Source organism: Mustela lutreola, chromosome 14, assembly GCF_030435805.1.
Source record: "Mustela lutreola isolate mMusLut2 chromosome 14, mMusLut2.pri, whole genome shotgun sequence".
NCBI classification, from domain to species: domain Eukaryota; kingdom Metazoa; phylum Chordata; class Mammalia; order Carnivora; family Mustelidae; genus Mustela; species Mustela lutreola.
The window spans coordinates 19512017-19533881 of NC_081303.1; the positions used below are offsets into that span (position 1 = coordinate 19512017).

At 41.8% G+C, this 21865-nt stretch overlaps 1 protein-coding gene and 1 long non-coding RNA gene across 15 annotated transcripts in view; one reads left to right on the forward strand and one right to left on the reverse strand.

Moving 5' to 3' along the window:
• LOC131815169 (uncharacterized) overlaps positions 1-4368 on the reverse strand; it is a 28228-nt gene extending 23860 nt beyond the window's left edge. The window contains exons 1-3 of one of the 2 annotated variants that reach the window (XR_009347599.1): positions 3780-4109; positions 2951-3128; positions 1643-1775 (exon numbers count right to left, since the gene is read on the reverse strand). This is a non-coding gene — a long non-coding RNA (uncharacterized LOC131815169). Of the gene's footprint in view, positions 1-1642; positions 1776-2950; positions 3129-3779 lie in introns of both variants that reach the window. The other variant, XR_009347598.1, reaches the window with a different exon arrangement.
• The window catches only part of SMG7 (SMG7 nonsense mediated mRNA decay factor), a 93445-nt gene continuing 75942 nt past the window's right edge, over positions 4363-21865 (forward strand). For 8 of the 13 annotated variants that reach the window (XM_059146837.1, XM_059146844.1, XM_059146842.1 and 5 more), the window contains exon 1: positions 4363-4741. Coding sequence is in view for 1 of the 13 variants with exons in the window: in XM_059146840.1 (XP_059002823.1) it covers positions 4713-4741 (29 nt within the window). In the remaining 12 variants the exon portion in view is untranslated. The remainder of the gene's footprint in view (positions 4742-21865) is intronic. The other 5 variants (XM_059146838.1, XM_059146846.1, XM_059146843.1 and 2 more) reach the window with 2 other exon arrangements.

Here is a 21865-nt window from a genome sequence, read left to right on the forward strand (position 1 = left end):
TACTGAAGACAGTACCAACTGGCTTCACATACACTGTATACTTGAATACTGCAGTTGATAAATCACTCTACTCATCAAAATAGAAACACATGTATTAAGTACCTAATTGTGCACCTGATTTGGACACATTCAGAATATGTAGGCTAAATATTAAAATAAATTAGTGTTTGTTATGATTTCATGGGTCAGATGAGATGTCTGTTATTATAAAAAAGGGAGGAGGCTTCCTATGTATTAATTATCAGGTTACCAAAGCTCTGGGTAAATTTGGTAGGAATGTTAATAGCAGCTTCTCAGCAAGTACTTGCTGTGTGGTTGAAAGTTGGGATACTTTGTTTACTTGGGCCAAAATGCAGTTACATAAGGCTTTTTTTTTTTTTTAAAGATTTTATTTATTTGACAGAATGAGAGAGGGGGGGAGCACAAGCAGGGGGAGTGGAGGAGGGAGAAGCAGGCTTCCTGGGGAGCAGAGAGCCCAATGATGGGCTCAATCCCAGGACTTTGGGATCACAACCTGAGCCAAAGGCAGACGCTGAACCAACTAAGCCATCTAGGTGCCCCATATTAGGCTATTTTTAGTGATAAAAAGTTATTTAAAACTTGCAACCCTCCAGAATCTGACCTACAATGTCCTGATATTGTATTCTTTTTGTTGTTGTTTTTGTTAAAGATTTTATTTGAGAGAGAGAGAGTGCATGTGAGTGCACAAGCAGGGGTAGTGGCAGAGGGAGAGGGAGCAGCAGGATCCCTATATGGGGTTTGATCCTAGGACCCCAGGACCATGACCTGAACTGAGGGCAAATGCTTAACTGACTGAGCCACCCAGGTGCCCCCTGGTATTGTATTCTTTTCTGTGGTCAAAGTCATGGATAAGGAAATCTTTTTTCTAGCACTGAATAAGAATAGATTTGGGTGTGTGGTCAGAACTATGAGTATTACAAAGAATAGATAAGCTACCATTTTAAAACAACAATTTTAAGACACTGTAGTTCTATTCCTTTTAGCTTGATATAAAAGAGTAAGAGGGCAAAAGGAAAATGAACACTTATCAAGTACCAGTGTTATATGTCAGTTATACTTAGTCATATACATCATCATTAAAGTTCACAGGAAGCCTGAAAAGGTAATGTTTCGCTATTGGTCAAGGAAGAAGCTGAAGATTAGAGACTGGGAGGGCAGAGCTGGAATGCACACTCAGGTCTGCTGGCTCATAATCTTTCCACAAAATCACTTAGCCACAAACAAAAAAACCTTTAAAATCAGGTAGGATTAGACAAAGTAAGAGTTTCTCTTTAAAAAAATTTTTTTTTCCGTTTAGATGTAATTTATATCTGCAGGGGAAAAAAAGTGAGTAAAAGCGATTGCATAAGGATGCTTGTATTCTACAAGTCTTTTGATGGGGAGGCAGTAGAAAGAGGTGAGAATGGTAAATGTACATTAAGCAATAAGTAAATTCTGGGTATTCTGAGTTTTACTGATTTTCCAAAAGTTATCTTCAGGATTGGCATTGATGTTACTCTTCTACCTAGTTTGTAGGGACACGGTGAAACTATTGACAAATTCTATACAATTCTTAGGGAAGACTGCTATAAAATATAAAGATTATTTGTATTTTTGTGTACCTAAAGTACTTTGTTCTTACCTTAATTACTGCACCCACCATACAGCATTCTTATCACTTCTCTGCTCTTTGCTCTCTCTACAAGAATGTGGGTTTCTCCAAGACAGGGATCATGTTTTCTTCACCATGGTATCCATAGTAACCTGGACAGTGCCTGAAATATAATGTTTAGTAAATGTTTATAGAAAAAAACAACGAAAGGATTCATCTTTCTGATCCCAGTTTCCTCGTTTCCGAAATGAGAAGATAGTAAATTCTCCTAGATCCCTTGCCAGGAGTGTCATGACATTTGCTCCAATACTGTCTATTGGAGTTGTAAGCCACAGACAGAAAAGGTGTTATTGTGATGATTACTAAGGGAGTAATTTTTTTTTTAACCTAACATAAAATTTGTATTCTGGCTAAAATCTTTTTAAAAGATCTAATACATTTCAGGAAAGAGATTCAGGGTATTTTAGGAACTAGGTGGCAGTCATCTCCATCCTTGGGCTCGAGTTGAAGGAAAAGAAGTATCCACACCAGAGATGAGAACAATCTTTCGCTAGGTGGCTCTCTTTTCCGTGAGTGGGTGGCGCGTCGGTGCAGGGAGGGATGACAGGGGGCATTGTACAGCTGCAATCACCACGCTTCACACCACATCACAGGAGGCTATGGCAGCAGGAGGGACAGGGCATAGTTCCGGTTCTGTGTCATTAATGATAATCTTCTTGGGATTTATTTCAGAGTAGCCTGTCCTTTCGTCTTCCTCCAAACCTGTATACGTGAGGTTCCAAACAGACATTGGTCTAGTCTTGTAACAGGTGTGGTCTCACGGAAGGATCTGGAAAGTGCCTCTTTCTAGCATGGAAGACAGCAGGAAGCAGTTTCCCAAACCCAGCCAAACCAGAACAGCCCATTAAAATGCTGATTTTTTTTTTAAAGATTTTTTAATTTATTTATTTGACAGCTCACAAGTAGGCAGAGAGGCAGGCAAAGAGAGAGGAGGAAGCAGGCTCTCCGCGGAGCAGAGAGCCCGATGTGGGGCTCGATCCCAGGACCCTGGGATCATGACCTGAGCCGAAGGCAGAGGCTTTAACCCACTGAGCCACCCAGGTGCCCCTAAAATGCTGATTTTAACTGTCTAGTGTGGGCTGCGTTCCGCGGGTCGGGTGGGGGTTATGCGGTTATACATCCTGAAGTGCTTGGGTACACAGATCGAAAATAGGATTTGTAAACTGTCCAATAAGTCCTTTAAGCCATGCGAATGACCACCACTTCTCACACTCCACAGTATTATTGACCCTATTCTTTATTTCTGCTTTTTAGCCCCAAACCTGACACAAAACACACCTAATGCTTTCAAAAAGATGGGTTTGAAGAATGAAAATCCTTTTCCTCAATGTCTTTCCTCGGAAGCTCCCGTCAGCCTCTAGGTTCTCGTTGATACTATTTTACCCCACGTTTTTCTCTCGGACCCAGGAGATACAGAGTGACGAGTTCCGAAACGCTGCGGACCCATCAGAGAAGTCTGCAGAGGGAGGAACCGGGAGGTCGGCCTCGGGTAACCCAGTGGGACCCCCACTGCGGGGTGCCTCCGAGAGGGACGGCAGTCGTGGGCGTTTCACCACGTCCCTGGCTCTAAATGCTGGAAAACCTCGTCAAGTGTGCTAGGATGTGCTCCCACACTCACTCGCGCAGCCTCCCCGCAGCAGGAGGTGGCGCGGTCGCCGAGGGCGAGCGGGCGGCGGTTCGGAGGATTTCGGCAAGGGGTCGACCCGCCGGCAAAAGTCCGAGGTCTCTCCCGGCAGGAGAGGAATCTGGGTCGTTGTGTGCCGTTCTCCTCCCTCAGGGACCCCGTCCTGGCGGGATCCCGCCTCTCCCAGCCCGAGGCAGTCCTGGGGAAACCCCTCGCCCGCCTCGCCGCTTCGCGCCGCGGCCTCGCCCCGCCGCCTCGCCCTCGGCGCTCCGGTCCGCAGCTCGCGGGCCTTCAGGCCGGGCGTCTTCCTCGAAGGCCCGCCCCTCTTCACGCCCCGCGCTGAGAGGAAACTGGAGGTGGTTCCCGCCCGCAGGCGGGTGGAAAAGCCCACGGTGAATGCCTCGGGGGCCCCCATTGTTGCGGGAAGGGGAAAGGGAAGAGGAAATGAACTTCACCGCCCAGGAGATCACCCGGATTCCCAACCTGGGGGAGGCTTTCAGACGGAAGGGAAGCCAAGGGGGAACCCTGGGCACTTTCCCGGGAATCCGTTCGCCAAGGGAGGGTCACCCGGTCCGCACACAGTGGTTACTATGACAATACAACCACAGCCTCCAGTTGCCATGGCAGCTGCTGATCCAATCCGATTGGTTTCCTTTCTCTTCCTCCCCGGGCTCCACCCCATCCCCTTCAACAGTCTCCAGGCGTGCTGGAGGTGGGGCCCCCAGAAAAGGGGCGGGGGTCCTTAGCTTCACTCTCTGGGCCGCGAGGGAAGACTAGAGTTGAGGGACTGGCGGGCGGAACTGTAGGAGGAAGGGGCAGCGTTTCCGGTAGGGAAAAGTGGAGGAGTGGAAAAAGGAAGAGAGAAATCGGGTGGAGTGGAAAGACGGGGGAAGACTTTGAGTGTAACTCCTGGTTCATTTGGGCTCGATGTTCCCGGTGAGGCTGGGGTTGCCCCCTGGCGCGGGAGAGGGGTGGATTGGCCGGAAGCCGCCGAACGCCTCCAGCAGGCCGCTCAGCAGCCGCACAGGGGCCTCACAGCTAGCCGATCCCAAAAGGGAGCGCTACAGAGAGGCAGAAGTCACCCGGAGGGACGGGCGCCACTGAAATCTCGCGAGAGGGACCTCCACTTCCTTCCTCTGCTTCTCCCTCCTCTTTCCCCCCGCCCCCTTCCCTTCTCCCTCCCCCTCCCCCCTCCCGGGTCGGAGTGTCCCTGCGCCCCACGGGCCAGAGCAGCGGCGAGAGCAGTTTTCCCCGCTCCCTCCCCCTCGCCTCACTCACCCCCACCCCCCCGCCGAGCGAGGAGGAGCCGGAGGAGAGGAAGATGGCGGCGGCCGCCAGCACCCGCGGTGCCGCGGGGCCGCTTCGAGGAGCCTGAGAGACCCACAGAGGCTTCGCGGGAAGACGCGGCGGCGGAGGATGAGCCTGCAGAGCGCGCAGTATCTCCGGTGAGTGCAGAGGTCGGCCCCGTACGTGGGGGGGGACTGGTCGAGGGTTGGGGCACGGAGCAACAGCCACAGAGGTGGTGTGTCGGGGTGGCGGGGGAGTTGCTGTGTCCTCTCCTTCCCCGGCGGGGAGGCGGGGGCTGCGAGGGGGTCCGCGGGAGGGGGCGGGGCGGGCACACTCTCGGGTGCCTAGCCCCCTCCTGCCGGGCTGAGTTCCAGCGTAGCCTGCTAGTCCTGGTGCCGGGAAGGAGGTTAGGGAAGCGTGAGAATGTGTGTGTGCGCGCGCCCCCAGGGTCGCAGGCTCGCTGGCGGGGGACGTGGGTGGGGGAGGGGGGAGAAGGTGGCGGCGACCCCGAGTGGAGGTGGGCGTGGAGTCTGATCCCGGTGGTGGGGGTAACATTGTGTGGTGTAGGGTGTGGGATTGGTTGGGGCGATGCATGGGGAGAGGACGAGGTGGAAGTCTGCATACCTGGGGGGGGTGTCAAGGAGGGAGGGCTAGGGGAGAGGGAGACCGCTGGAAACCCGAGTTTGTTCTCTGTTCTCGAATTGAAAGTGCTGAGGAATAATGTCCTCTGTAGTTAGTTGGCGAGGTGGGGGTGGGAGATAAAAGAGGGATGGAGAATGGATGAGGAAGTGAGGAAAGAGGGAGGTGCTATGGACGGTGTTGGGCTCCCCAGAAGAAACTGAGTTAGAATTAGTGTAGTCGGAAGATACCATTCTGAGTCGTGTGCATTCATTAAGAGTGGTGTAAGGAACTTGTATGTCGGAGGTACAGTGACGCATGGGTACAGCGTGTGCGAGTATGTGATGTGTGTCTGGGGTGGTGTAAAGGGAGCGACTGATAAACATTTTAGGAAGCGAAACACATACATTGGAACCAGGTATGCGATGATGAGCAAATTGAATGGAAAGACACCAGCGATTGTGCAGCCAGGAAGGTTCCATGGAAGCAGAATAAGAGCTTGGAGGTAGAAAAAGAGGGTCAAAATCTTGATGGCAGAGAAATACAAGGTTGTTGGAGCCTGAGATTAATTGGAGAGTTACTACTTCTTAGAAAAGGGGAAGGAAGGCCTTAAAACGGATCCTTTTTGTTTTTCAGGAGCAGAACTAAGGCAGGCTTATGGGAAGATCTTAAAAAAAAATTGGTTTCTTACCTTGTAGAGGAGGGACTTGCATGGGGTAGAAGTCTGAAATGAGCAGAAAAGTCACTTTATCTGTTTAGTGAAGTGAAAGCATTGGTGATTGGCTTTCTGTATGCATATTACAAGAGAAGGTAGGTAGTAAGTGATATAGGAGAGTGGTTATTCTGCTTACGAAAGTAGTAATAGTTTCATTAAGCAGAGTGTGGAAAGGAGAGAGTGATGAGATCTTTGAATTATGGTTGAATGCCTGAGTTTAATAGTGACAGGATCCACACAACATATGTGCTCAATGACTGTAGGATAGTTGGAATGTTATCTTTCTATCACAGTTCTCCACTATTATCCTTTCATTTATTTAACATGTCAGATGAACTTAATAAATAACTGTGGGAAAGCTCTATAGTAGATGTTATAGAAGGGAGATTATGGGAACCATTAGGATAGTACTTAATTTTAAGGAATTTGCTGTTTAGTTTATTAGGCAAGTAAATTAATAATAGCACAGAGTAAACTGTGACAAGTATCAAAAGATGCCAAGTATTATAAGAGTCCAAAGACAGAAGGTTACCTGAGCAATTGGGGGAAATATGGAAAAGCTTCCTTTGTTCATTTGCTCATTCATACACTCATCATTCGTCAGTCATTTTGTCGATCATCTATTTGGGGAGGCATTGGCCCAGTGGTGAGAATAGAAAAGAACTCTACCCTCTTCTTACTGAGTTTACAGTTTGTTAGGGTTCAAGGAGAAAATACCATTCAAAATGGACCTTTAAGGATAAGCAAAATTCTGGCACGTGTGGACTGAGAATGGGGAATCCAATGGAAGGAAACTGAGCAGAGATACTAAGTAAGATAAAAAGGTTGGGGACCAGGGAAGGTTTTTAGTCTAGTTAAACAGGAATATAGGGTGATGCACCTGGAAAAAGTTACATGGATTTTTTTTTTTTATAGATGAAGTTCGACCCCCTTTTTTTAACAGATGAGGAAATTATAGCACAGGGAAGTAAAAGTTATTGAGGACCATATAGCTGGTATGTGGAAGCTCTGTAGGTCTTCTAACTCCTTATCAGCCATACTGTGTGACATGTCTGGGTTCATCCATTCTTTCCACAAATATGTTTTGGGAGCTGCATATATACCAGTCACTCTTGTAGATGCTGAGGAGACAGTGGTGAACAAAAGAGAAAACATAGGAAGACATTCTTGGTAGAATTATGCAATCAATAAACATATGAACTGGTAAGTTTGTTAGGTGGTGACAAGAATTAGGAGGAAAAAGCAAGATATGGATATCTTGTTTTGTAAAGACAGGGTGATCAAGGAAAGCCTATTAGGTAAGGTGCCTATATTTGAGAGGATCTTGAATCATGATCAGTAGTTTATAGTTAAAGTGCATGAACAGTAGAGAATCTGAGATGCTTTGTTTAGAAGAGCATTCACATGTCCATAGATAGGTATTATCGATGATTCTGTATAGCATAATAATGGGCAGTTAGCACCAGAAATAAGGTGGTGGAATAGAAAGATATGAAAGCAAACTGGGAGAGTGGTGATAATTTTAATGAGAAGATTGGCTGGTTTTTTTTTTTTTTTTTTTTAAAGATTTTATTTATTTATTTGACAGAGAGAAATCACAAGTAGGTAGAAAGGCAGGCAGAGAGAGAGAGGAGGAGGAAACAGGCTCCCCGCCAAGCAGAGAGCCCGACGTGGGACTCGATCCCAGGACCCTGAGATCACGACCCGAGCCGAAGGCAGCGGCTTAACCCACTGAGCCACCCAGGCGCCCCGAAGATTGGCTGGTTTTGAGAGGCTTCTGTGTTAATCTGTTTTATATTTTGTGAAATTAACATGTTAGGGAAGATGTATCCTTAGATTGTGGAATCACTGGTAGACCACTTGAGATGATTTGAGTTCTTTGAAGAAGGGAGAAAAGAATAAGAACGAACACCATGTTTAAGTAACTTACATTTTCTAGCTAAAGTTGGTAAGCAGAATTGAACAGGCATAGGACCGGGAGTCCCTTAACGATGCCTGGGAGCCAGTCTTTCCTCAGTCTTGCATGTCTGTTCTAAAGTAAATAAAGCGAGTCTTTGGGCTAATAGTAGTATGGGACTTAGAGGGGAAGGAGTAATAAGGACTTGGACCAGCCCAAATTTCCCTTTTCTTCTTCAGGTAATCATTTATTTAAATCATCTATTTAAAGTTAGTGGCGAAGAGGCTAGAGAATGTCTTCAGGGAAGCATCATGTTCACTTTCTTTTCTTTGTTGGAAACTGAACCTTTAGTTTTTAGACAACTCGGGAAGGATGCTCGGTATTGCTGAACAAGTGTGGTTGGGGTAGAGCAATTATTCTTTGTGACCTTGACTTTAGGGAGAGTTTTGTTGCCTACCTTTCTCAGTGGTATAAGACCATGACTGGGCAATTTTTAAACTGCATAGCTACAGATCTTTCCTTCTGTAGATGAAAATTAGCTTTGTATCAGCTGAATGAATTTGCTGGAGGAAATGGACTAGGGTTTTTGGAATTGAATTGGTGGGGTGGTGGCAAACCAGGGAGTAAGATGGCAGTTTTGGAAGAGTGAGATAGAGGTTATGAAGTACAGAGCATCACTAAGATGAAGACAGGGAGGGAATTCAAAATTAAATGGACTGAATTAGTCTTGAATTGTAGGAATAGAGGAGAGATGAAAGGAAAGAAAACCTGTCTTCTGTGTGGGAAAGAAGGTGATGTTCTAGGCAAGATAGGATGTTGGACATTTTTTTGTTGTTGTTGGAAGAGAAGTGTCTTTCTAATTTTTTTTTTTTTGAGAAGTGTCATTTTTTTGAAATAGCAGATTGACAAGACTCTTATCCAAATGCATAAACTAAGAATACTTCCTACATTTTATAAAAATAAGAGGGGTGCCTGGGTGGCTCAGTGGGTTAAACTTCTACCTTCAGCTCAGGTCATGATCTCAGGGTCCTGGGATCAAGTCCTGCATCAGGCTCTCTTCTCAGCAGGGAGCCTGCTTCCCTCTCTCTCTGCCTGCCTCTCTGCCTACTTGTGATCTTTCTCCCTCTGTCAAATAAATAGATAAAATATTTTAAAAATAAGAAATGGTCTTAAATATGAGGGTGCTAGACTGAATATTGTTGGAAATTTATTACTCAAATTGAAAAATTCAGTGTTTTCTCTTTCGATTTAAGACAGAATGGAAAGATTTTGAAGACTTTGACACCTCGAGTAGAAGAAAAGGGTGTATTGAATATTGTTTATTTAATAAGGGTGGAAGAAGGATAAGGATAATCCACGGATGAAATAGTAGGGGATGTATATCATGCTTTAAAGCAATGATATTTTAGGGAATAGAAATAGGGGAATTAACATATCAAAGTTAGGAAAGCAGGCGTGGGGAAAGTATTGAAGTACCATACAGGGAAGACATAATCAAAGTTGTTTGGAAATTTGAAAAAATATAATAATCCTAGCCAGAGGGAATATCAGTCAGATAGGTCAAATTCTGTTACAAAAGGTGCTATGCCACTGAATTACATCTGCTGCTGTTGTGGGAGGCAGCAGTTGGTACTCTGTACTCCCCTCATACCTTTTTGCTTCAGTTTCATCCTATGCCATAGGTTTTTCTGGAAGATCCACTGAAAGTTGATCCCTGATATTATACCCTTTATAAGAAACATCTACAAATTGATTTGTTAGGATTTTTTTGCATCCTACTTCTGTTAACAGAGAGGCTGCATTCCAGCGGCAGACTTCTTTGTCAGAAACTTTGTTGCAAGAGATAGAAACAATGTAACTGCCACAGGGTTGTTTTCTGAGACAGTGGAAAAATGGTTATCATTTATATACTAATTAAAATAGTCCAGTAAATTTTTTTTTAACATTTTATTTATTTGTTTGACAGAAAGAGAGAGAGAGAAAGACCACAAGTAGGCAGAGAGGCAGGCAGAGAGAGAGTGGGGGAAGCAGGCTCCCTGCCGAACAGAGAGCCCAATGTGGGGCTCCATCCTAGGACCCTGAGATCATGACCCGAGCCGAAAGCAGAGGCTTAACCTACTGAGCCACGCAGGTGTCCAGTCCAGTAAATTGTTAAGATAAAATGTGTCACTGTAAATCTTGGGACACAGGGAAATAAAAGGTGGAGATGAGACTGAGACTGAATAAAGTGGTAAGCAGAGCCATTTATCCTAGCCTAGGGAGAGGAGCAGGGAAGTTAGTGGGAGGAATACATATACTAAATAGGTTCCGGAAGATTCTGGTAATTCTGGGCTGGGCATTCATTGTCTCTAGAAGCTTCAAGTTTCCTACAGTGTAATAGGAAATCATATATATTAAAAAAAAAAAAAAAATCCTGTAGTGCATACACACACCCAGGAATCCTGCAGCATGTGCTGATTCTTAGTCATGTGGTCAAGAAGTGTCCCCCTGCCCCTGCCCCTTCCCAGGATTTAAAATAAAATAGCTTTGGTCCCAGAAAATTAGCCAGATGTGACTGATTTACCAAACATGGTAAAATTGTTGGGAAAAAAAATTACTCTCTCTTGAGGCTTATAACTCTGGGGTTTGTTGCTGTTGTTATAATGGTTTTAATAACATTTTACCTGCTTGAATATTGACCTGCTAAATTATTTTGACAGTTACTTTCTGCTTCCCTTGTGGTTTCAGTTGGATTCAAAATGTATACTTCCTGTCCTAGACTATATTTCATTGCTTTCTAACAGCTGTTGTGTTCTACCTTCCTGGTAGATGAAACAACTGCTGAGCTTTTGTTTTGTTTTTAAGGTGCTCTAGTAAGATCTGGACACACTAGTGTAGCAAGTTTCTGGAGGCAGTTTTGGGGTAGAGGGTGGCTCAGACTTTAAAAGAGCTAGTTTGTTTTATAGTGGATTAATATTGTTTGCAGTCTCTAGTTAGAGTCTAGCCTTTCAGATTTTTGATTCTAGTGGCATGAATGAGTACCTGAAAGTTTAGGTGGGTTCATTTACCTGATCTTGTTCAGAGAATAAATAAATTATTGAGCACCTGTCTTTTGCATAGTGGGTTGGTCATCCGTAGGTGCGTATTTTGGCAGGTGGTCATCACATGCCATTTAAGTTTTACAGTCAAGCTGTAATTTAATTTAGTTAATGAATTGTTGGGAATGGATTTATCAGCAGTCTAGATTATAACTAAGAAGGGCCAATCAGCAGTAACAGGAATATACAGGAATGGAGTTTTGGCAAACATGTCACAAGGTAAGTGAGAACTTGTAACCAACTCCTTTCTTGTTAACATGTAAGTGGAGCTCCTTAAGAAGGTGGTTTTCACCTCCTTAGACCCAAATTTAGTCAATAGGAAGAATAGATGTTTAAGCAGTTGTTTAAGAAAACTTTAGGAATCTCAAGTAGAGTAGGTAGCAATTTTGTTTCAGTTTTTTCCTCCTTTGCTTCATTTAGAACTGGGTTTCTTAGCCTTGGCACTTACTGACATGACAGGTTACTGACATGTTGAGTCTGATGGTTCTATTGTGGGAAGCAGTCCTGAGCACCACAGGACGTTTAGTAGCATCTTCGGCCTCTACCCTTTAAATGACAGTATCATACACCTCCATTTGTGACAACCAAAGATATTTCCACACATTGCCAAATGTTCCTTGTGAGTGCATATCCACTCTCAGTTGAGAACCACTGGCTTAGAAAATATGTGTAAGAAGGTTATACATGCACAGCATAAATTCTTTTTCTTGTTTTCTTCTTCAAGCCATAGATTACTTCTTAGGCTTCTCTTAACTGTTTTCTCTTAGGTGTAGTAGACTAGTTACCATGTTTAGACTTGGTAAGAATTTTGTACATATTTTAAATGTATTTTTTAAAGTCTCTTTCATTTTATTGGCAGTTAATACTATGTGTAGAGCACAATTATAGGGGCTTTCCATGTGCGAAACCCAAAGATATTGGAGAAAGACATTTAAGTAACTATAATAGCAGATAAACTAGAAAGTGCTATGATAGAGAAGCTGAGTACTATAAATATAAGGAAGAAGAACCTTATTCCATCAGAGGTGGAGGTGGGGTGAAGAAGGTATCTTGAAGGAGGTAAGATTTGATCTGGGTTTTGAAAAATAGATGGGATTTTTAAAAGTGGATATTAGGAAAATTGACATCTCAGGCAGGAGGAACATATCATAGTTCTTTTACTCCAAATAATTTTTAAACATTTCATTTACTTTCATTTAATACATGACAGTATTCTAGCCAGGGCTTTCTAAATTCTTCTTAGGTAAGATAGGTAAGGACCTAGAAATAGAGATGGAGAAGTGGTGGTTCTGAACCCATGATGGCGGGGGTAGCCGGCAGAAGGGAAGAGCCAGTTTGGTTAGAGTCCTGAAAGACCCCTTCTCCTGCGCACTTGATCACATGCCATTTCACTAGAACTGCGTTTCACTTCTTTTGTCTCTCTCCTCTTTTAGTTAGTTTATTACTTTAGTCTATTTAAATATCCCCCCTAATCATCTTTTGTGGACCCCTCTTCATTTTCTCTTAAAAATCCTTTCCTGTTCTGTTTTCCCTTTAGATTCTGTCTTTGTTTACCGGAATTTCTTATAGCTAACAATTTCAAGTTTGCCCTATAGTTTTTACTCTTATTTACCATCTGCTTTTTCTTAATCCTTTATAATCCAACTGTTTTTCCTTAGCGGCTTACTGGAATTAGTATTTCCAGTGGTGGCCAAGAACTTAAGGCGGAATTCATCCACTGATTGTTTGTCTTTCTCACTTACACTGACACTTCTGTTTTCCTTTTTCTGTGCGCCCCTCTCATATGCATCCATCCATCCCTCCCACAAGTAAACATTCAGTTTGGGCCAAGGTATATATCCCAGGTCCCTGGGAATAAAAAGAGGAGCTATTGTCAAGTAGTTTTACCAGGGCCTATAAGCAAGTATATAATTATCCCATAGTTCATAGATGCTATGGCTTATACGCAGGGGCCTTAGGGAAGTTGTTGACGTCTGTTGTTTTTAGCACTGAGATTCCATGATTTTGAATATTCTCCCTTTTATTTTATTTTGTTTTCCTGGTTTGCCTTGCCCCGTCAGTGGCAAAATGAAATGCATAGCCCTATTCCTCTTTTTTCTCTTCTTTCAATGCTTCTTTTCCTCAGATAACAACACATCCACTTGCTGTCACCACATCATCGTTTAAAATCTGTCAGATGTTTACTTAGTATAAATCATGGTGTTAAGTCCTAGGGAGACACATGTATTAGATATCATGTCTCCATTCAGAGAGTTTATAAGCTTTTTAATGAAATAGCATAAACAGGGGCACCTGGGTGGCTCAGTGGGTTAAGCCTCTGCTTTCGGCTCAGGTCATGATCTCAGGGTCCTGGGATCGAGCCCCGCATCAGACTCTCTGCTTGGCAGGGAGTCTGCTTCCTCCTCTCTCTCTGCCTGCCTCTCTGACTACTTGTGATCTCTGTCTGTCAAATAAATAAATAAAATCTTAAAAAAAAAAAAAAAGAAAGAAAGAAATAGGCATAAACATAAAATAATACAAAACAAAGAACAATTGAGTATGGTAGTTTAGAGCTGGTCTCTGGGGCAGAACTGCCTGGATTCAAATCACAGGTCTACCACTTACTGGCTGTGTGACCTTGGACAAGCTTCTTAAGCTTGCTGTGCCATAGTTTCCAGATCTGAAAAGTGGTGATGATAATAATAATTTTATCTCATAGAGTTATAATGATCAAGCGAGTTAACTTGCAAAGTATTTGGTGTGGTTCTGGCACATAGTAAGCACTATGTAGGCTTTAGTTATAGATAGTGCCTGAAAATTAGCCTCTGGCACTGACTAATCTGGTAATTTTGCATATCTACCCTCTGGACCTTCCTAATTTTAGAAGCCTTTTTGTCATAGCAAACTCAGCACTCTGAAAGGTAAACTGGTAATCTTTTTTTTTTTTTTTTTTTTTTTAGATTTTATTTATTTATTTGACAGAGAAATCACAAGTAGGCCGAGAGACAGGCAGAGAGAGAGGAAAAGAAGCAGGCTCCCTGCCTAGCAGAGAGCCCGGTGTGGGGCTCGATCCCAGGACTCTGGGATCATGACCTGAGTTGAAGGCAGAGGCTTTAACCCACTGAGCCACCCAGGTGCCCCTAAACTGGTAATTCTTACTCTTCTCTTCTCATCCTATCCCTCGTATTTCCTCATTTTGCTCTTTGGTGTTACCACTCCTCATCCTCCCATCCAGGTTTAAAGCCTTGCAGTCCTCTTTGATTTCGTCTCCCAGTGTCTTCAGACTATTCCACACCTAAACTGCTTTTGGAAATGATGCCTTCCTGTTGCCTCTTCTTTTTCATGCCTGGCACTGTCAGCTTTATGGCCCTGCTGTTGAAATAAGTCTTCTTCCTAATACCTTGGCTACCCTCTGGCAAGTAGCAAGAAGAAAGTTTTGACTTTGGATTTTTAAACATCACCCATTAGTCTGTTTTTGAAGTCACAACATTTCTGGGTCTTGATTTCTTTCTTGTTAAAATGGAATATTGATCTCATAAAATTGTTGTCAGTGTTAAACAAAATAATAAAGGTTTACGTATGTTTTGCAAATTTTGGTTCTCGATCACGCTCCACTGTCGCCCTGCCAGTTGACCTTCACATTGCTCCTGCATTAATATTCCTGCAAAGCACTATATGTCGATTTACCTTGCTTAACCTCCTCAGCCTGGCATTCTAGGTCCTCCATAAAATGACCCTTATCTACCTGTGCCACATGATATCTTGTTACGTTTTCTAAGAACTCAAAGTGCCAGTCAGAGTAATTTACTTACTGCCTTCTAAACAAGGTTTATCCATTCCTGCTTAAATCTCTATTCCTAGGCCCTTTTCCTTACAGGAAGTACTGTCCTGCACTATCTTGTTTCACCTTCTCTGTGAAGACTACTCTGGTGATGTCTGCATTCTTTGAATTTTGTAGTAGTTCTTGTCTCTTAGTCATTTGGTGTGTACACTTTCTTAAATTTGTAATAATCTTTTTTTTTTTTTTTTTTTTTTTTTTTTTTTTTTTAAAGATTTTATTTATTTATTTGACACAAAGAGAGACATCACAAGTAGGCAGAGCGGCAGGCAGAGAGAGAGGGGGAAGCAGGCTCCTCGCTGAGCAGAGAGCCCGATGCGGGGCTTGATCCCAGAACCCTGAGATCGTGACCTGAGCCGAAGGCAGAGGCTTAACCCACTGAGCCACCCAGGCGCCCCTCTTTTTTTTTTTTTAATATAAGTAAATTATCTCTACAGCTAGGCTGAGTGTGACAGAAACCATGTCTCAGCCTTTTTAAATACACAATGTACATAATGAGTGTTCAGCCAAGTTTTCATGCTTTTTTGTTTTGTTTTTGCAAAACATTTATGGACTACTTAGGGATGACAGTGCTAGGCCCTGAGAATGTAAGAAGGAATGAACTGATTTTTCTTCCTTAGGATAGTGGTCTCCCAGTGGAGATGGATGTTACACAAATATTTCCATATAATGTGGTAAATACTGTGTTAAAAATTTTCAAGGCTGGGGTGCCTGGGTGGCTCAATGGGTTAAAGCCTCTGCCTTGGGCTCAGGTTCCGATCAGGTCATGATCTCAGGGTCCTGGGATTGAGCCCCGCATCGCATCGGGCTCTCTGCTCAGCAGGGAGCCTGCTTCCACCTGTCTCTCTGCCTGCCTCTCTGCCTACTTGTGATCTTTGCCTGTCAAATAAATAAATAAAATCTTAAAAAAAAAATAAAGAATATTTTCAAGGATGCCAGAGTATACTGAGGGAAGTGAAACTTTTATTGCTGGGGCAGTTCAAAAGAAAACTTCCAGACTTGAATCCCTGAGCTCAGTCTTAAAGGATGAGTAGGATTAATGAGGCGAAGAAAGAAGGGAAAGATGTAGTAGGCAGAGAAACACAATGAGTAAATAAATGCCTGGGGCAATGTGTTTGAGAACTCTAAAAAGTTTGGTATTAGAAGTGTTTGAGGCTTTGGTTGATGTATATACAGCATGGTCAGATCAGACTGTCAGTCAGGTTATGGTGTGTAACTTACAGAGATTGCAATTAGTCCTGTCTCATTCAGCTTTTGTTTGGGAGCCCAAGGTTCTTTTTCAACAAATCTGGTCATTAATCTTATGGGAGCAACTTATATTTGAATGGCTCATGTTTGTTGTACACATTCCTATTAGAATAGGGAGACAGAAGAAAAAGATATAATGCCTATATAATGCCTACAGTCCTTCCTTTGAGATACATAAAGATTTAAATTTCCCTTCCTTAGCTTTGAAAGTAACTTCATCTTAGGTAAAAATTAGTTATTTGGAACATTATTAAATTATTATTTAAGAGACGGAAGTATTAGTGAATATGTATAATTCTGAAAATAACTGGGTTGATAGGACTGATGTTTTAGAATCTTCACCTCTTGAGTCCAGACATGGAATAGGGTTGGAGGTGAGGGAAGAAAGGGGAGAAAACCAGAACCTTAAATTAGTGAAGTCTCTTTGGATTAACTTTTTCAAGTCTTTCATAAAACAAAGCATTTGAAATCCTTTTTGATGATTAATACTTTTTTCCCCATAGTTCTTAATGACATTTTTCTTTCTTTAATGTCTGTCTTAAGTGAGAAGATGGTTCTAAAATCTATTGTATTTTAAGAGCTGCTGTATTTAATGTGTTAATATCCTCAGTCTGTTTCTTAAAACTCCGTGGGTTCACTGAACACATAAGTTGAGTACTTTTTCCTTCCTTCCTCTTTCCAGAAGCCTAGCATTTCAGTGGTGTTAGTTGGGACACAGTATATTAGAATGTGTTTTACTAATGCTATCTCTTAGAAAGTTCATGAATTATTACTTAGTTTTTTTAATGGGTGAAGTACTATGCTGTAATGAGATATCGGTAGAAAGATAATCAGAGTAAAATACAATTAGAAGATGATATTCAAAGAAGAAATGGGTTAAAATGTATGCTTATTTGAAACTTTTTTTATTGCTTGTGGGAAAAGATAAAAAGCATAGTGTTAAAAGAACCATCACAGGATGAATTTGAATATAAAAAGGGTATCCACAAAATTTTGTGCATGTGCACACATATAGTTTGTGTAAAGTAATTTAAAGTGAAATTTTTGTATTTTAATACCTAATTCTTTAAAATTGTATTTCTTAAACTGCTTATTTTAAATAATTAAGATAATATTTGTTTGAAATAATCATTACTTTTGCTGTTTGTTTGTTTGTTTGTTTGTTTATTTGACAGAGAGAAATTACAAGTACACTGAGAGGCAGGCAGAGAGAGAGAGAAGGAAGCAGGCTCCCTGCTGAGCAGAGAGCCCGATGCGGGACTCGATCCCAGGACCCTGAGATCATGACCTGAGCCGAAGGCAGCGGCTTAACCCACTGAGCCACCCAGGCGCCCCAGTGTGTTTTGTTTTTTAATGGAAAAAGGTCAACATTTTAAGAAGCATAACTCAAATTTAAGGCATGTTGGTCATAAATTTTGGTTTATAATAGGAAAGGAAAAGCAAATGTTAATAGATTAATTGCTTTCTAATTTGAAAAAATATATTGATTAAATTGTAACTCATACTCAGGCATCTTTTTGGTATCCTAAGAATGCAGGGTGGTGTTGAATGAGCAAAGCCTTTAAATTAAGACTAGCCAGGGCACCTGGGTGGCTCAGTCAATTAAGCATCTGCCTTGACTCAGGTCATGATCTCAGGGTCCTGGGGTTGAGCTCCCCATCGGGCTCCCTGCTCAGTAGGGAGTCTGCTTTTCCTCCTGCCTCTCTGCTCTCTCTCTCTCTCTGTCAAATAAATAAAGTCTTTTTTTTTTTAATTAATTAATTAAGACTAGCCTAATTTGTGTTTAGATTGTCATGAGTTCAGATCCCAGCTCTGCACATGGCAGTGTAACCTTGAACCTCTCTAGTTTTACTTTTCTACTCTATATTTTCCTTTCTATTAAATGACAGTGATAGAATTCTTAGAATTACTTAGAATTACATGAGAAAATGTGTATATAAAGCAGCATAGTAAAGAGCTTAATTTATGCATTGTATTCATTTTCTGCACTTCTGGATATATCAGTATTTTACTTATTAACTTGCTAAGGTAGTTTTTGAATTGGGCAGGAGCAGATTGTGTCTTACTGGCTATAGGGTGGTCTAGTGATCTTTACCGCAAAGAGGGCTACTATATTCCTCAAGGGTACTGTCTTAAATTTTATTAGTGCTTTATATTTTCCAAAATACTTTTATTTAAATGTATTTTTAAACCACTGTATACAGTAACTTTGTATAACTCGCTCGATTGGCATATTGTAGAGAAGGAAAACGATACTGAAGGTAACTGATTAGTGGCAGAGTTGGGATTGGCCTTTGCTCCCTCTTTGTCCACTGCACATACTTGGGCGGTGCTCTTAAAAATGAAGTTTCTCTTCTGGTGTCTGTGTTTGCCAGCGATGCTATCAAATGGTGCAGTGTGTGTTATTTAGATGGTTCACAATTAGTGGTTGCAAATTCATATATTAAAAAGCGTACTTCCTAAGTTACTTTAATTTTGTAAAATTTCAAATGGTGATATAGATTAGATTCTTGCCACTTTTAGCATCCAGAAGAGTACTTGTTTGAAATGGAACAAAACAAACCCCAGAAAATTGTAAGAATGATCCTATGACCATGAAAGAGAGTGCAAATCATTGCTGGGACAGTGGGCATAAATCTGGAATGTCCCAGGCACACAGGAATATATGGTTATCCGACCATCCAGAGTTGTGTTGCTTTCCCGTTATTTTTTGTATGTATGATAACATACTCACATACTCATATATTTGTATATATGTATATTCTTTAATAACTGGGATTGGACTGTATTCTGTTTTTGTGACCTGGCTTTTTTTTTTTTTTTTTCATTTAACATTTTATTAAAGACAGGTTTGTAATTATATATCTGCAGCATCATTGGAAACATTAGCATACTGTTCTGTTCTTTGGGAATACCACAGCTTTCTAAACTGATTTCCTAAGAGTAAAAATTTGTGTTATTTCCAGTATTTTATTATTATTTTAAAAAGTGCTATGATGAACATCCTTGTACACACGTATCCTGTGTGCACTTATTTGAGTGACAGGGTATGTATGCACATTAAAAATAATTTGTTAGGTGTAGGCAGAATAACACCCCGACCTCCCCCCCCAATTCAAACCCCAGAATATATCTACATCCTGATCCCTGGAGCCTGTGAATTTGTTACCTTAACATGGCAGGGGGGAATTAAGATTTCTAAACAGCTGAGTTTAAAATGAAGAGATTATCATGGATTATTTGGTGGGCGCAGCGTAATCACAAGAATCCTATAAGTATGGAAGAGGGAGAATTGAACGATCTACTGGAGAGCGCATTCTGCTGGAATGGAGGGGATCACACGCTGAGGAACACAGGCAGCCTTGAGAACTAAGTAAAGCCAAAACCCTAGAGTCTCCAGAAAGCAACACCGTTGTGTCGGCACCTTGACTTTAAACTACTAGGACTCGTTTAGGCTTCTTTCAGACCTGTGAGATAATGTTTTGTGTCGTTTTAAGGTGCTGTATTTGTGGTAATTTGTTACAACCACAAAAGGGAACTAACAATACATAGTAGGTACTACCAGGAAGTTCATGCTATTTATTCCCACCCTAACAGTGTTTGAAGGTACCTGTTTTCTCATATCCTTACCAGTACTGAAGGTCTCCTGTATCTCTCTCTCTTTTTTTATGAAGCAGACTCTTTGATGTCTTTATTTGTGTTACATGTGAGCAAATCTATCCAGTACTCTAGTGTTTCCAGAGTGCATTCCACTGAAAATGAATTGTGTGCAAAATTCATAGGTGTTAGGATTCTCAATGTTTCTAAGGCAAAATAAATTCAGAAATACTGCGGTACACTGGATTCTTTATATGGAAAAGTTATCTCATGGGACTTACCTAAACAGTGGGTTACTTGGTTGGCTCAGTGGGTTGAAGCCTCTGCCTTCCGCTCAGGTTGTGATCCTGGGGTCCTGGGATTGAGTTCCGCATCGGTCTCTCTGCTTGGCAGGGAGCCTGCTTCCTCCTCTCTCTGCCTACCTCTCTGCCTACCTGTGATCTCTGTCTGTCAAATGAATAAATAAAATCTTAAAAAAAAAAAAAGTAGCACTATGTTATCAGAAAGTTAGCGTGATACTCCAGATAAAGTATTGGCCAGATATAGCACTGAAAAGTGAAGAGCATGGCTTTTGTTTTCTGACAGCCCTGGATTTAAATTGGATGTATGATCTTGACTAAGTTACCTGACCTTTTTAATTCCAGTGTTGTCAGTAGTAAAATGGAGGTATGTTTCTTATGGTTTGACAAGGAATAAATGAGGTAAAAGAATAAAAATCGATAACGTGCTACCTTATTCCTAGTTTTTTAAAAAAGCAATAAGCGCAGTTATTATTATTAATATTAGTAGTAGGAGTGTATTATTTGGTATTTAAAAACCTCACATTCTTATGGAGCAGTTGTATGTTATTGTTAATGGATTTCTTCAATTTTTTTCTTTATTTGAACTTACTGTATATCCCAAATTTTGGGACTATGATAGGAGCACTGGGTCAGGTACAACCCTGTGAATACATATGCATTTGACTTATGGCCTTTTTACTTTTAATCGTCTCAGAGAACTAGGAATAGAACTTACTGTAGTAATTTAGATGATTGCTTTTAAGGAAATTGGGATATGAGGTTGCCATAATGGGTGTTGTAAACTGCCTTAGGGAATCAGTCCCAAGAACCTTAAAATATATTCTCTCTGTCACATCATTTCCAATACAGGGAGAGAGACATCGTGATTTACGTTAAGGGTATGTGTGGAGATGGCAGGACATAGCTAAAGAGGTGGTCAGGTGAAAGTTTTCAAACTCAGTGCAATTTGAATTTGAGGCAAGTCATAGGAAGATGGTAGAATGGTAGAATCAGAGGGAGAAAGACCACACTCGTGAGTTGGAAGAAATGATTAGGAGGGTCCAGGTGAGAAATGGGACCAGCCAGACTGAATATCATACTTATTTTATCTTCATACAAGATCCTGTCGAAATAGATGCTTTTCTTGATAAGATGGGAGTTACTTTTCTTTGTGGACATAACTCTTTCTTTCTTTCTTTCTTTTTTAAACAGTTGATTTATTTGGCAGACAGAGGTCACAAGTAGGCAGAGAGGCAGGCAGAGAGTAAGAGGGAAGCAGGCTCCCCACTGAGCAGAGAGCCCAACACAGGGCTCCATCCCGGGACCCGGAGATCGTGTCCTGAGCTGAAGGCAGAGGCTTTAACCTACTGAGCCACCCAGGTGCCCTGACATAATTCTTTCTTTATGCTGCATGGTTCAGATCCCCAGATTCCTAAGTGAGGTAAGATGAAAATGAGAGAACAGTTTAGAACCTGGGAATGGTGGCCATGTAAAGTGAGGCTGAAAATGATATAGTGTGATACCAAGCTAATAAACCTTCAAGTTTTCTACTTTACTATGTGTTACCTCCACTGTTTCTTCATATACGAAATGACAGTCTTTCCACTGTTTTTGGCAGCTGTTTTGTATTTTTGGCAACTATTTTGGCATATTTTGGTATGAAGTTGCAAGTGATGGCAGTGCTCAAAAATGTGTCCCATGATTGAGCCCCGCATCAGGCTCTCTGCTCAGCCGGGGGCCTCCTTCCCCCCCCCCCCCTCTCTGCCTGCCTCTCTGCCTGCTTGTGATCTCTCTCTTTCTGTCAAATAAATAAATAAATAAAAATCTTAAAAGAAAAAAAAAAGACATCACCATGAGTAATTTTCTCTCATTTTTAATGCACACTGCTTTCTTTTGTGTGAGGCTTTCTTTGTTTTTGTGTTGCATTTGGGATATGTGTGATATACTCTGATTTTTGTGGCCATACAAGTATACTTTTTAGTATAAATCTTTGTGAAACTTTGATAGGGAATCTTGAGTCAATAGTCTTTCT